The sequence below is a fragment of the Poecilia mexicana genome, unplaced genomic scaffold (genome assembly GCF_051168715.1).
Source record: "Poecilia mexicana isolate PSO_F unplaced genomic scaffold, ASM5116871v1 scaffold_9, whole genome shotgun sequence".
Lineage (NCBI taxonomy): Eukaryota > Metazoa > Chordata > Actinopteri > Cyprinodontiformes > Poeciliidae > Poecilia > Poecilia mexicana.
The window spans coordinates 2,915,209-2,930,474 of record NW_028263378.1 but is presented as its reverse complement, the minus strand read 5'-3'; the positions used below and the strand labels follow the sequence as shown (position 1 = coordinate 2,930,474).

The 15,266-nt window shown below is 38.3% G+C and overlaps 1 protein-coding gene across 2 annotated transcripts in view; it reads right to left on the bottom strand.

Annotated features, from left to right (window-relative positions):
- The window catches only part of adamts3 (ADAM metallopeptidase with thrombospondin type 1 motif, 3), a 144,431-nt gene that overhangs the window by 34,435 nt on the left and 94,730 nt on the right, over window positions 1-15,266 (bottom strand). For both annotated transcript variants that reach the window (XM_015000265.2, XM_015000268.2), the window contains exons 11-14: window positions 13,408-13,521; window positions 11,580-11,725; window positions 9,910-10,085; window positions 259-392 (exon numbers count right to left, since the gene is read on the bottom strand). In XM_015000265.2, coding sequence (XP_014855751.2) covers window positions 259-392; window positions 9,910-10,085; window positions 11,580-11,725; window positions 13,408-13,521 — 570 coding nt within the window. The remainder of the gene's footprint in view (window positions 1-258; window positions 393-9,909; window positions 10,086-11,579; window positions 11,726-13,407; window positions 13,522-15,266) is intronic.

Genomic DNA, 15,266 nt, shown 5'->3' with positions numbered 1-15,266 from the left:
AGTGCCTGAACTGAAACGTTTGAACAAAGCTCTTCAAAAGCTTTGTTCAGACCAGGGTGCTAATGCAGCAGAGCTAATCCAACATGCTTCCACCATGAGCGGTGCGGTTCTGCAGATTATGTCTTTAAAAAACATCAGATTTTCTTTGAACTTGTTCAAATGTTGATGACAGATAACATGACTTTGATTGAAGATCTCTGTTCAAACAGCGTGATGCAGATTCAAACATGATGAAACCTTGTTTTAAAAACTCCTCACCACACATTCTCCACGCACGCAGATGCTGTAGGCGTCCTTGTACGAGCACCGCGTCCCATCCTGCACCAGCTGCTTCAGGTACGCCACGTCTCCGGTCTCCTTGGACTGGCAGTACAGGTGGCACCGCTTGTTAGCTAGCAGAACGGTTCAAAATAAAACACAGCAGCTGCTGAAACTCTGCTTTTGAATCTCTAGTGAAAGATAAAGCAAAAAAATAGAAACAACATCTACACGATCTGGAGTCAATGAACAGCTTCAGTTATTGCAGCTGGAAACCAAAGAGCAGGCTGAAATCTGACCTGAACCTTCAGAGACACATAAAGACAGTTAGAAAGCCGGCCTTCTATCACCTGAAGAACATTTCTAGGATTAAAGGACTGATGTCTCAGCATTAGAGAAACTCATATACGTGTTTATCTTTAGTTGCATTATTACTGCAGCAGCGTCTCAAACAGGTCTGCCTAAAAAAATCACCCAGCTCTACATCACCCAGCTCTACACCACCCAGCTCTACATCACCCAGCTCTACATCACCCAGCTCTACACCACCCAGCTCTACATCTCCCAGCTCTACATCTCCCAGCTCTACAACACCCAGCTCTACATCACCCAGCTCTACATCACCCAGCTCTACACCACCCAGCTCTACACCACCCAGCTCTACATCACCCAGCTCTACAACACCCAGCTCTACATCACCCAGCTCTACATCACCCAGCTCTACACCACCCAGCTCTACACCACCCAGCTCTACACCATCCAGCTCTACATCTCCCAGCTCTACACCACCCAGCTCTACACCACCCAGCTCTACATCTCCCAGCTCTACACCACCCAGCTCTACATCTCCCAGCTCTACACCACCCAGCTCTACACCACCCAGCTCTACATCTCCCAGCTCTACACCACCCAGCTCTACATCACCCAGCTCTACATCTCCCAGCTCTACACCATCCAGCTCTACACCACCCAGCTCTACATCACCCAGCTCTACATCTCCCAGCTCTACATCTCCCAGCTCTACACCATCCAGCTCTACACCATCCAGCTCTACACCATCCAGCTCTACACCACCCAGCTCTACACCACCCAGCTCTACATCTCCCAGCTCTACACCACCCAGCTCTACATCACCCAGCTCTACACCACCCAGCTCTACATCTCCCAGCTCTACACCACCCAGCTCTACACCACCCAGCTCTACATCTCCCAGCTCTACACCACCCAGCTCTACATCACCCAGCTCTACACCACCCAGCTCTACATCTCCCAGCTCTACACCACCCAGCTCTACATCACCCAGCTCTACACCACCCAGCTCTACACCACCCAGCTCTACATCACCCAGCTCTACACCACCCAGCTCTACATCTCCCAGCTCTACACCACCCAGCTCTACATCTCCCAGCTCTACACCACCCAGCTCTACATCTCCCAGCTCTACATCACCCAGCTCTACACCATCCAGCTCTACATCACCCAACTCTACATCTCCCAGCTCTACACCACCCAGCTCTACATCACCCAGCTCTACACCACCCAGCTCTACACCACCCAGCTCTACATCACCCAACTCTACATCTCCCAGCTCTACACCACCCAGCTCTACATCACCCAGCTCTACACCACCCAGCTCTACACCACCCAGCTCTACATCTCCCAGTTCTACATCACCCAGCTCTACACCACACAGCTCTACAGTCCCTCCACTGAGAGAAGAGACTTTAAATCACTGCTACTAGTTTATAAATCACTGAACAGCTTAAAGATCTGCTGTTGTCATAGCAACCTTCCAGACCTCTCAGGTCTTCTGGTTCTGCTCTGCTTCAGAACCAGAACCAAACATAGAGAAGCAGCATTCAGCTTCTAAGCACCACAAATGTGGAACAAACATCCTGAAAACTGCACAACAGTGGAAACACTGAGTTCCTTTAAATCAAGGCTACAAACCCACCTGAGTTGCCTTTGAAACATTATAAACTAAACATCAATCAACATTCTGATGTTTAACGATGGAATGCTTCAAGAGTTGACTGGGTGTTCTATGACTTTGTATTTTTATGATCTGAAGCACTTTGAGCTGCCTTGTTGCAACTTCTAATAAACTTGAACATTTGATACAATCTTAATTAATATCCTATAAAGTGTGTGGGAGCAAAACACAAAGCACCAGGAAGCCGGTACAGCACAAGCTAACAAGACAATTAGCTCAAAGCTTCTCTTCCTGGAAGCCTGTTTAGGAAACTTGCTATATTCAAAAACAGACTGCGCTGGATTTATTACATTATTTATGATTAATCAGCTCAGAGTGCTGAACTGCAAGGCGTCTCAGCCTGATTTATTAAGGGACTGAAGTTTTTGTCTCATAAATAAGGAAAAAAACACAGATAGAAGCTAACTGAATTCAGTGAGTCAGAGAGTCCGACTCTCTAGAGCTGAAATGGAGAAATGATGACAATTTTGTTCATATACAAACTAATACAAAACCAAACATGGAGAAGCAGCATTCAGCTTCTAATCACCACAGATCTGGAACAAACTTCCAAAAACTGAAAAACAGTCGAAACACTGAGTTCCTTTAAAGAACACTAAAACCCACCTGTCTACACTTTCTTTTTAAACATAATACATGGAAAATTGATCAACATATTGAATGTATATTGATTTTAATGATGGCACCTGACAAAATTTAAAGTCTGTTTTTTCACAACTGTTGGAACATCTGATTCTTCAAAGACGTACACTGGAGAGAAATATTGGCTCTTTATTGGTAAAAAGTAAAACAAAATGTTCAAGTAATGAAACATCGAGACAGTTTATGAATTTTGGGGACATTTCATGTGTCTGATTTGGAACAACAGCCCATCAACACCAGAGCTAAATGTCTAAGCCAACAGTTTCCAAAATGTCAAACCCAAAGCAAAATTCTTATTTTTATTTTATTCTAGTATTTGTTTTCCAAAAATAAATAGTTTCAAAGGTTTTCTTTTCAAACTGTTCTTACATGATGCAGGACAGCAGAGCATCATTTCTGATTCCTCCTGCATTAAAATGATTTTAACTCGAACAGGAAGAAGGAAAACTCAGCTGTAGAGTCAGACGGGATATTTTTGCAGAACATTTCTTTGTGCTCTTTTGTGAACTGGAAAGTCTCTTTTTTGTAACTAATGAAGCTTTTCTGCCCGTCAACAACTTCAAATTTTCTTTAAGCTCTGATTTGACTATTCCACAAAGACTGACACAAAAAAAAAAAAAAGAAAAACTGAGCTACACCGTGGCTTTGAAACTTGAAGGGGATTTTTATTCATGTCTTTTTATGTCACATTGATATTTAATAGACCAGAAGCAGACTGGATGTGGAGCAGCTGACCTCTGTGAAATAATGCTGAGCTTACAGACAAATAATGACACTTCAGCTTTTCAATTCTGTTTTAGTGGGATTTTATATGTGGATGCATAAAACATAAAGTAGTGCACAGAAAGGGAAAAAATGACATGGATTTTAAATGATTTTTCCTAAAAAGCGGGATATTTAATCGGATATCTTGAAATAAAATCCAGCTCAATCAACAGTTTAAATAATTAGCAAACTGAGTTTCCCTGTGTAAATAAACCTCAGTGTGAATCCAGATGTTCTGCGATTAAGTTTACTTATGTGATAAATTATTAAAAAATATGAAACTCCATTATTCTCCAACTACTTCCTGTTGTCTTCTTCTTCATTGTTTCTGCCAGTAGCAACATCCGGTCGGTGATCATGTGACTCGTGATGTGAAAGAAGTGTTTCCACTGCAGGTTTGTGAGAAAATAAACCAATTTCTACCAGAAAACCACATCAAAACGTTTCATCGAAAAATGAGTGTTTCCGTAAAGAAACTTAGTTTTGAAAAGTCAAATTGTGCATTTACATGGTCAATGGAAACACAGCTACTGTTTGCTTACTATGCTTGTTGATATTGACATGCCAAAATAATCATCTGTAAAGTAACAGTCCTTCTCTGCTAGTTAAAAACTCAGTAGGTTTTTCAACCTGTATGCAGGGCATTTATTATTTAACTTAATATTATAAGTTAAATAATTAATCTGCACTAAATTAACACTAATCCCTGAAGAGTTGCAGAGAAATAGAAAGACTCTTCTGACTGGAGGTAAAAACTAAACACCAGTTTATTTTGACAAATCCCAAATCTGAATGGCATAAATACAAAGCAAACAGAAGTTTACACACATTTAACCTCAATCTTTTTTATATTTAAATCTCATTCAGATATATGATCTCAAACAGAACTCATCTCTCACAGATGTTCCAGTTTTTGTACCTCATGCATGTTCACCTGCGGCCCACTTCCTGGCAGGATTTCCTTCTTTTATTCTCTGCCAGCTGCAGGCTGATGCAAAAAAAAAAACCTGCCACATGCCCACGCCTGCTAAAAATATGTGCATCATATCGTTTCATTTAGGGTTTCTTGTTCTGTCTGCGCAGATGCTGAGATGGACCAGATAATAAAACAAATATCTGAGCTAAAAGTGATCGCAGTTTATTTGTTAGTGACATTAAGAGACCCTGGTTAAATAAAGCTACTACACTGCAAAAGCTCAACATCCTATCGAGTATTTTTGGTCTAGTTTCAAATATCTCATTACTCTTGAAAGTAGAGAAACCTACCTTTAGCTTTAACCTGGTTGCTGCTAGTCAGAGCCAGTAATGAAAAAATAAAACACACTGCATCGTTTTTAGACGGATTTAGTTGTAATCAGAAGGTCCAACTATTTCTGAATGGAATATTTTTGTGTTGGGAATTATTTGCTAGATATTTACAATTTAATACCAACTCAATTTCTAAACAATCTCTTTTAAAGACTTTTCCATTTTGTGCTGATTTTTCAGTTTTTAAAACGCTTCACTGCAAAAACACAAAATGTTACCAAGTATTTTTAGTCCAGTTTCTCGTGGAAAAATCTTAGTGCTTTTGAAATATGACAAAACTAACTTACAAGCAACTTTTCAGCATTTATAGTAGCTTGTTTTAAGTAAATAATTCCTTAATATTGATGAAAAAGTTCTAGTTCCATTATTTCACTCTTAAGACATTTTTCCATGTTCCAAGTGGATTTTTATATCAATATTAAGTCATTATTAACTTAAAACGGGTTACTATAAATGCTAAAATGTTGCTTGTAAGTTAGTTTTGTCTTATTCCAAGTGATATTTGGACTATAACTGGACCAGAATGCTTGGTAAGATTTCGTTATTTTATGATGTGAATCAGAAACTGTTGTCATGTGTAAATCAAAATGTGGATAACTGCATCAGCAGCAGTTTTTAGCAGCGGTGACGGAAACGTGAGCTGTGAAAGCCTGAATGCAGCTCGGCTTTGTGCAGCTGCAGTCAAAGGTTGCCATGGCAGCATCAGTAAGTTTCTGTGACTCACTTCACTGCATCGCCAATCAGACACCAGAGATTAACTTGAAATCTTTCTCTCCTACTTGTACGATTTTACTCCCGTGAAATCTGCAGGGCTTTGATGAGAAAATGGCTCCTTCTCTTTTCTTCTCGTTTGAACTGGTGCCTTTCAGTGTGGAGCTGATGCTTTCTCCATGTTGTTCGGTTTTCCACATAGATCAAATAAATGTCAGGTAATTGGGAAAATGTCCCCTGACTGGACGTGTGAGCATGCTGCTCTGTCCTGTGCGTCTCGTTGATGTTCTTACAACATGTTCTGGATGTCTCACATTTCTCTGTGGACAGGATGAAGCTGATGCAGAAAGTGGGTAGATGGCCTGAAAGAGCTTTTATCTTAATAATAATCTGTTGTTACTCTGCTTCTTGTGTTACTGTGAAGTCTGTGTCACAGTAGGGTTAAAAATGTCTTTCATGTTAAAATAAAGTCCATGTTGTCAAACAAGTTTTGTCATGTCCATCCATCCATCCATCCATCTTCTCTACACCCTTATCCCTAGTGGGGTCAGGAGGGTTGCTGGTTCCTCTCCAGCTAACGTTTCGGGCGAGAGGTGGGGTCACCCTGGACAGGTCGCCAGTCTGTTGCAGGGCAACACAGAGACACACAGGACACACTCACACCTCGGGAGAATTTGGAGAGGCCAATTTACCTGACAGTCATGTTTTTGGACTGTGGGAGGAAACCGGAGTACCTGGAGAGACTGTCCTGTCTATGAAGTATTATGAACAAATTAATTAATTAATAAGTTTAAATGCTCTCTACACACAAACACTGGATCCCAGCGAGTTATCAAATAGCTAATAATGAAATTAATTAAATATAAGGTCATATTTCTCTGCCACTTTGAGCATTTGACATGTAGAGGTGAGTAGTTCAGCAAAAGCTTATGTAATGCTAATGCTAATATTGAGTGATTGCTGCAGCAACTACATGGCTAGCATTCATATAAACTGGGTAGCAGGAGTGACTGTGCAGTAAATGTCCAATGCCAATTTATTTTTAATTACAAAAAGAATCCAAGGAAACCTGGATTCACCTGAAGAGTGTTTTCATGCAGCTGCGGTGGGAAAGGCTAACTGCAGAGTTAGTTGTGCTAACCCTAAAGAACTAATCATAAACATTAGCACTGCTAACACTAGAGCACAACACCAACAGAGTGGTTAGAGGAAGCTAATGCTAAAGCGCTAATTTTAGTTGATACCAAATATTCCACACAGAGGTCAACTGAAAGTTTGCAAAACAGCCAAATAATTTAGCACTTATCTAGAAAATACAACTTACTGTAAGCTAAGTGTGCTAAATGTTTTCAATATTATTATTTTCCTAGATTGCTTGTGCAGTTATTGCTTCTTTGGATCCAATCTCAATAAGATAACTCCAAATAAATATGTTTTAAATATCACAAAAGCAGATGCCAGACAAAATTGGAAGTTATTATCCAATTTCTAACCCATCTGATGTGGGAATAAAAGATAATTTGATAGTCAAGTCGACAAGATGACCTGCCAGACACATAATAAGACGACATATTGTGTCAGGAGCCACATAGAAAATAAACCCATTTCCACTTAATATAATGTAGATTTGACACAGCAGTGGCATGAAATTGTGTCATATTGATCCTTTCAAACAGCCAAACACCACAGTGTTGAACTGAAGCATGAAGAGATCTGAAAATAATCATATAAACCAATAAAACAGAAACAACTGATGGAGTTTATGGTGAAAATACATGATCGTGTTGGTACGACATGGGGGTATTACAACTAAAATAAAAAATAATAATTGGTCACAGGAGAGTACATTTTTGCTAAATTTTAAGATTAATTTCCCATATTTAAAAGAAAACCATAAAAAAATTACATTTTTCCATATTTAAAGGCAGAAATTTCATATATATTTAGAAATCGTAAAGCCAGAAAAAAAGAAACTCAAAAGTTTACCTAGATTAAAAACAGCAGGTAGTAAATATATTAATTAATTAAACATTTTATGTTTCTTTTTCTTTGTTTATTGATGTAAAGTGCCACACCATATATGTGTGGCACATACATATATGTATTTATTTATGTCAAATAAATCTCTATTAAAAAAAAGAAGAGAAATTTAGGAGATGCATCTGCATATTTTCTATTTAATCTTCAGTCAGATTTTATTTTTAATCATCAATGGTCCTAAAACTCCATCTGCAACATTTTAAGACATTTAAAACAAATAAATAAAAAACAATTTAAGAATATCTAAACCCAACAGGTTCTCCAAACCTTGAACTGACTGACAAAAATCTGGATCGTCTTAAACTTTTCTTTATCCTCTTTTTGTTAAATTGTGCACAGATTTCTCAAAGCCCCCAGTTTTCTGTGGACTTTCACTTTTCCACCTGCTTCCCTTCCACTCCCTCAGTGGATTAAACTGCATTATTTGTTAAGAAGCTTTGCTTCTCCAGACCATTGCAGGTGTAAAGAGCTCCATAAAGTGGAGTCTGATAAAAACATTTTCTGCTACGAAATAGACAATTATGTGTGATGCAGCAGCAAAACAGGGATCATCATCCTGAAGCAAAGGGTGAATTTTAAAGATGGCTCTAAATTGTACAAAGCAGAACAAGCAGTGAAAATGTGAAAAACATTGAAGAAAAAGTACAATGTGTTTGGAGAATACATTGTCTCACTTTGTCAAAGTGTTTCTGCCTGTGTTGTGATGCTTTGTCAACAACAAAACTCAAATTTGTAATTTGGGGGATTTTATGAGTCAGACCTACACAAAGCAATGCATAATTGTAAACTGTGCGAACGTGATTAATATATTTTTTTCAAAATAATCTATAAAAGAAGGTAGAATGTATATGATATTCAGCTATTTTTAATTGCTACTTAAAAGCGCCACTGATTGTTTTCAGAATTCAGATAATTTTATTTCAATATAAAGATAGTTTTATAGAGAACATGAGAAAAAATTATGTAAACTACATGTAAAACGATATATGTGGTCACAAACAAAACCTGATAATATTTGTCATCCTGCAAAACTTCGGCTGTCTAAAGATTCATAGATGGAAATGAAACAAAAAGCCGATTTTTACTGACTCTGATGCACCAAACAGTAAACCTGAATCCTTCCTCTTCTCAATCATCCTCCACTCTATGGTCTCCCGCATTAAATTTTAGAACAATGCATTGTACCTGGTGGTGATAATAGAACAAACTGCTATAAAGTTTGAAGCTGCGGTACGTAACCTTTATAAAAACTAAAAGGTCTTTTACTTATTTGGTAAAACTGTCACTATGACAGAATAACATAAGAAAGATAATCTGTGAAAAGATCGATCTCCTTCTCTGACGAAATGCATAAAAACAACCAATCAGAGCCAAGAGGGTCTTAATGCTGTCAATCATGCTTGTGTATGTGTTGCTAACAATCTCATTCTGGCTCTCTGCTTCATCTCAGGTGAGCCAAAGTTGTTTCTCCACCATTAGCACATTTAGTAGCGCATAAACAAGTATGATTGACAGCACTAAGACCCGCCTCCTGGCTCTGATTGGTTGTTTTTAGTTGTCAGAGTTCGGTAAAGTATCTAAAAACTGTTTTTAAGTAAGAGTAGCACTACTTCAACATATTTTTACTCAAGTAAAATTTAAAAAGTATTTGGTAAAAAGTCTAAACAAGTAATGAGTAACTGATCAGACTATCAATCATTTAATATTTAAAAATTACATAATCAAATTATAAAGTTAAGGCAAAATAAATATTTCTAAATTAATTTCTTTCAATAAAAACTTATAAAACTTTAACAAAAGCTGCAGGTGTGTGTCTGAGTCTGGTGAATTTTTGGTTAAAACAGGATTTTCATTTGGTGGGTAGAAAATCCAGAAATTTTACTCAAGAGTAAAAATAATTCATGATAAAATTATTTTTTTAAAGTTACTCAAGAAAATATAACTGAGTAAATGTAACTAGTTACTCTGTGAACGGTGCGTTTCTTCAGAAGGTTATAGCAGCTCAGGATGGACGATTCCTGGCATTTTTAACAAACATGTAAAGACATATTCTTTATCAAAGTGACACACTGCAGCTATAAACAATATTTACAAGGCGGTGAATGATCCCCTCGGTTCAGCCTGAAGCCACATCACCAAACCGTTGATTTTCATCCCACTGCAGCAGCAGGCTGCCGGTTTCCCTGGCTTACCGTCGGGGTGCTCATACGGCAGCCAGTGGTGTTTGGCATTCTGGAACTCAAAGTTGGAGTTGCGATCGTGGCACTGCTGGGCTCGGAAATCTTCAAAGTGCTTGGGGCATTCGTTTGTGTTGCACAGCTGGTACTCGTAGTTGACTCCAGGACAGTCCTGGCCGGCGTTGGAGGGTCTGTGGGAGGGAGATGGATCAGCATCAGAGGGATTGGTGGGAAAACAAATTGTTATTTGAAATACAAAGAGAGAAAAATGCTTCCCCTGAAGCGCTTTGGATCACTTCGGTGTTGATGTTCAGATGTGACTGAGATGACCACCACTAGTGAAAAGTCATGCTAAGAGAGAAAAGTCGCCATCTTTCAACTCAAAAGTTCAAAATATGTAATAAGAAATGGGTGCAGATCATCAAAAGCATTTTAAACCAATAAAGAGCAGCACGGCCAGCCAGATGAAATCACCTTTTCTTTCAGTTTCTGCTAGAAACCAGTGAGGACAGTCACTGGACAGCCACAGTCATGTCAAGTAAAACCAGAAGAGATGATCAGTTTGTCCACTTCATTGTTAAATACATTTATTTCTGTGTGATTTAAATTTTTATGGTAAATTTGCTTGTTACCTGTTCAAATATAAGAAAGTAGTCTGGGGTGAGGCAGAGCAGTACTGCACCTCACCTCTGGGGGCGCTGTGTCACTTAAAGTACATGGAACAGGAAGTTGGTACACAGCTGTTGCTGTCTCCATTTAAAAGGACAATAAACATGTTTGATTGCAGATTTCCTTCACCAGTCAGAAGCTGCCCAATACGACTTGGTCAATATTCTGCTGATAAGAAACACGATTAAAATCACACCTGAATAAGTTTGTTCATGCGTAAAAACATGGCGTGACAAACTACTTCCTGTCGTTTTCTTCTTTTCTGTTCATCATGTCTCACAAGGTAACACAAAATAGATAAAACTTTAATTATGCAGTTTAATGCTCTGCAAAAAAGTATTTTGGACATCTGAGACCAAAAAGGAAAAGTTTGTCTGCAGCACAGTGAGAGACGAATATTAGCCCGATTATCTTCTGACAACCAAAACAAAGATGTCTTCTTTTTCTCTTGTAATTAAGTTCAAAAGCAGAAAACTCATCTGACATCATGGCTTAAATTAATTCTCCCTTTCAGGTTTAAAGTGCAGAAATGGAACATTTGTGATTCTTTAATAACAAAATGCCAACATTAGTCACACAGGAATTAATCTTCACTGAACTCATTATGCAAATCTTTGCATAAAGACTCTATTTACCCCGACTGTCTCATCAGCTCTGGTTTCACTGCAGAGGACGAATGAGTCCGTAAGGAATTCAGCTTTAATTAAGAACTCTACGAAGTTGTTTATTCCTCTTTCATTTTTTTAATTCTGCTGCTTACTTCAACTTTTTAATTTATCTTTTTAAATAGCAGTAAACGTTTAACATATAAGGATCAGAATAAATCACTATTTGTTACAGAAGCTCATCTCTAATCCGGTCAGTTTCTGCAGCTGAAGATTTTTACACCGACTGAAAACAAACAAACTAAGAAGCAGGACTTCTTTAAGGACTACATGCTTACACAGATTAGCTCTGGTTTTTCATGTCAAGTAATCTTCTCTGAGGTCTGACGCTGCCTGCGTCCCGTTACTTACGCCGGGTTGTTGCACTGGCGCGTCCGGAAGCGAACGCCGGTTCCACACGACCGAGAGCAGGAGCCGAATTTACTCCAGGAGCCCCAGGCACCGTCCACCTTCAGCTGGTTGGGGTTCTTCCACATGCAGTGACCTTTGTAGCACCACTAAACACGACGACAGAGAGGCGGCAGAAAACATGAGGCACAATAAGATCACACATTTATGTCCTCAGCAGGAAATAAAACACAAGCAACTCTTCACGACATCTCAGAGCTAAAACGCTCGACAGTATGAGACAAGTGATTTCAAACTGTCATTAGCAAAACACTGATTGATTTTACGCTGCAAAACACCAAATATCGTATCCAGTTTCAATGAAAAATATCATAATACTCAAAATATGACTAATCTAACTTACAAGTAGCTTTTCATCAAGAGGAAAACATTTTAAGTCAATAATTCCTTAAATTCGTCGCATTTTTTTCCACACAAGACATTTTTGTCGCATTATAAGTGAAAACATATTCTGCCAGTAGAACTAGCACTTTTTATCTATATTAAGGAATTATTGACTAAACACAAGCTCCTATTTCTCATTGAAAAGTTTGTTGTAAGTTAGTTTTGTTTAATTTTCAGTGTACAGAACATTTGCACTAGAAAAAAAGCAAAACACTTAGTCAAATTTGGTGTTTTTGCACAAAAGTTAGACTTTTAATTGTTTCCGTTCATTGCTGCTGTTTTTCTCAAAAGGTCGATCATGGGAAATAGTTTGTTCTTCAGTGCTGAACTCTAGGACATTTGACAAAATGAATAAAAGAGTTAACACAATTTACTACTGTGCATTTATCTGTCACAAACTCACACATTTAAGTTTAAAATATAAAACTTGCAAGATGTTTTTTTTTTACTTAAAGTACAACTGAAATATTTTTACAGTGTAGTTAGTGTTGCCTGTTGCCGTGCAACAAGAATGAATTATGTTTGAATTATACATGGAGTTTGCAGTAAATGTGTGGGTTTTCTCAGAGTTCCTCCCACACTCTAAAAACATTCATGTTAAGTTCACTGGCCGCTCTAAATAACTCATAGGTAGGTGTGTGTGTGTGTGTGTGTGTGTGTGTGTGTGTGTGTGTGTGTGTGTGTGTGTGTTTATACTTTATGTTTCTACGTTGCTCTGTAATGACTTGGCAACCTGTTGCGCTGCCTCCTGCCTGCAGCCCACTGACTGCTGGATAAAGACCGCTCTCTTATGGAGCTACAGAAAATGGATCAATTATACATTTTAAGTTTTTTCCAGAGCGATGAACTAAAGTCAAGTTTGGCTCAACACAGTTTTTAAATCCTGTTCAGTTGCACATGTGTAATTTTTTAGCATTTTCCAGTATTTTTTAATATGTTGTAAATGTATCTAGTTTTTTTATGTTTCTAATCTTTGTGAGTTTGAACTCGCCTGCCGCTTTGCAGCTGGTGCATCATTTTTTATTCCCTCTGAATCCCTGGGTAAAGCGCCATGCTGCTGCACTCAGACATAATTGATCCTAACTATTCCCTTTGTTGTTAATAATTAAATAGTAAAATTTATAAAAACGTGTTTTTGAAGGATTCTTTTCAACTTAGTCAAGACAATGGAGCCTGATTTCAGCAAACCTGGCTCATATAGTGCAGACATCGTTTTCCAGGTTGCCTCACTGCTCAGCACAAACCCAGACTCAGGATTCGCTTCCTGCTGGATGAGCGCTGCGGCTCACCTGCTCTCTTGTGGATTAGAGGGGAAAAAACTTGCAGGATGAATTAGAAATATTTTTGCCAAACCTCCCATTGAAGCCTCCCAGTAAGCGGATCTTACTTTTCCTGGAGCGCACTCGGTCCCGTCCAGAGGCGGGCCCTTTTTGGTTTTGCAGAAGTACGGGTTGTCAGGGTGACTGCACCAAAGCTGTTTGCACGGGTCAAACGTCCGAAACTAAAACACAGGGAAAGAAAGAAACAAAAGGTCATGTCAGGAGATTTCTTTAGTAATTATCAGCAATAAGAACCCAAATTTTTTAATTCAAACAAATGCAGTTTATTTTAAATGCATTAAAAAAACGCTGCAAAAACACAAAATCTTCCTTATTTTTATCTAGTTTCTAGTGTAAATATCAGTGCATTTGAAATGAGACAAAGCTAAGTTGTTTTATGTCAATACTTCCTTAATATTCATGAAAAAGTACTTAATTCATTGGCAGATTATTTCACTTATAATTTGGGAAAATGTCTTGTAATAAGTAAAATAATCTGCCAATGGAAGAAGCTTTTTGTGTGTTTTACTTTTTTAATTAAACCAGGTTAAAGCTCTAATTAAAGCCACTAATATATGGCAAACGTCAGCAGGACTTTCAGGTGAATTTCTCTTTATCTGAACGACGACGCAGCAACAATAATGGAGGATGAAGAAGTTTCTCTCTGCTTGGATCTTAATCTTGAGATTTTCTGCAGATGTAGCTGCCATATTTCAGGGATCAGAGCAGATTATCAGATTAATTAGAGAGGATTCTTTAAGGGACACTGAGCAACTCTTTGGTAGGAGACTTTATGAACAAGTTTGTAGTTGGGAGTGAACTTTATCATCCGGAGGCCGTTGGGATCTGCAGGTATTTGGGATTTTTCACCTTAATGACAGACTGGACCCAGGAAACAGCCCAGATCAACACCTGCATTTTGGTATATATACATTTTCCACGTGTGTGTTTTTTTTTCTTACACATATCTGACTTTATAATCTTACAGAATATCCTAGTTTTAATATTGTAAATAGTTAAATTGATGCCCAGGGAATATCTATGTCTTTTATTCTTTCAAATATGTGAAATTATTCTTAGTTTTCTGGTGGAAATGTGTTTGTTCATGACAACATTTTTCAGATTAATTTCACATATTCAAAAGAAAAAACGTGGATATTCTCTGAAGTGGGAAAGTTGTAAATTTGCAAGAAAAAGTTGATAATTGGTTAAAATGATGAATTTACAAAATTACAACTAAGAAATATGCAGGAACAAAATGCCAGAAGTTGAAGAGCTAAATTTCTGAGATGTGAATCTGGATATTTTAAAAGTTTAGCTGGTAGATCAAGACTTTTTTTTTTTAAAGTACTAATTGTCATAAGGTGTGAGGTTGTTGGTGGTGAGGAGAGACGCTGAGACCCAGGTTATGGTGATGATGAAGGTTTAATGATGAATAAGCACCCAAACAGTCCAAGGCAGGCAGCACGGCAGGAACAAGCACGCAGCTAAATACCGGTAGCAACTGTCAAACGGACCAGACGGAACAAACACAAACCACAATACATACGACGAGGATCCGACAAGGAACACAGACAACAGGTGGGTTTAAATACACACGGGGTAATTAAGGGAATGAGACACACCTGGGGAGCAATCAACGGGGAGGACAGGACAGAGACTCACAGGGAAACAGGGCTGAACACAGAAAACTCAAAAATAAACACACAGAAACACGGAACACTAATAATATGTCATTCTGACAGAAAGGATCCCAGATCTCACATCCAAACTTTGGAAGATATTTACAATCTCAGACAGTTTTAATTTCATAAAATGTTACTTGTTTTTGCAAACTGACAGAATATCTACATTTTTTCTCTTTAAATATGTGAAGTTAACCTAGAAGTTGCTGAGTTTCTTGTCAGAAATGTAACGTGGCTGTATT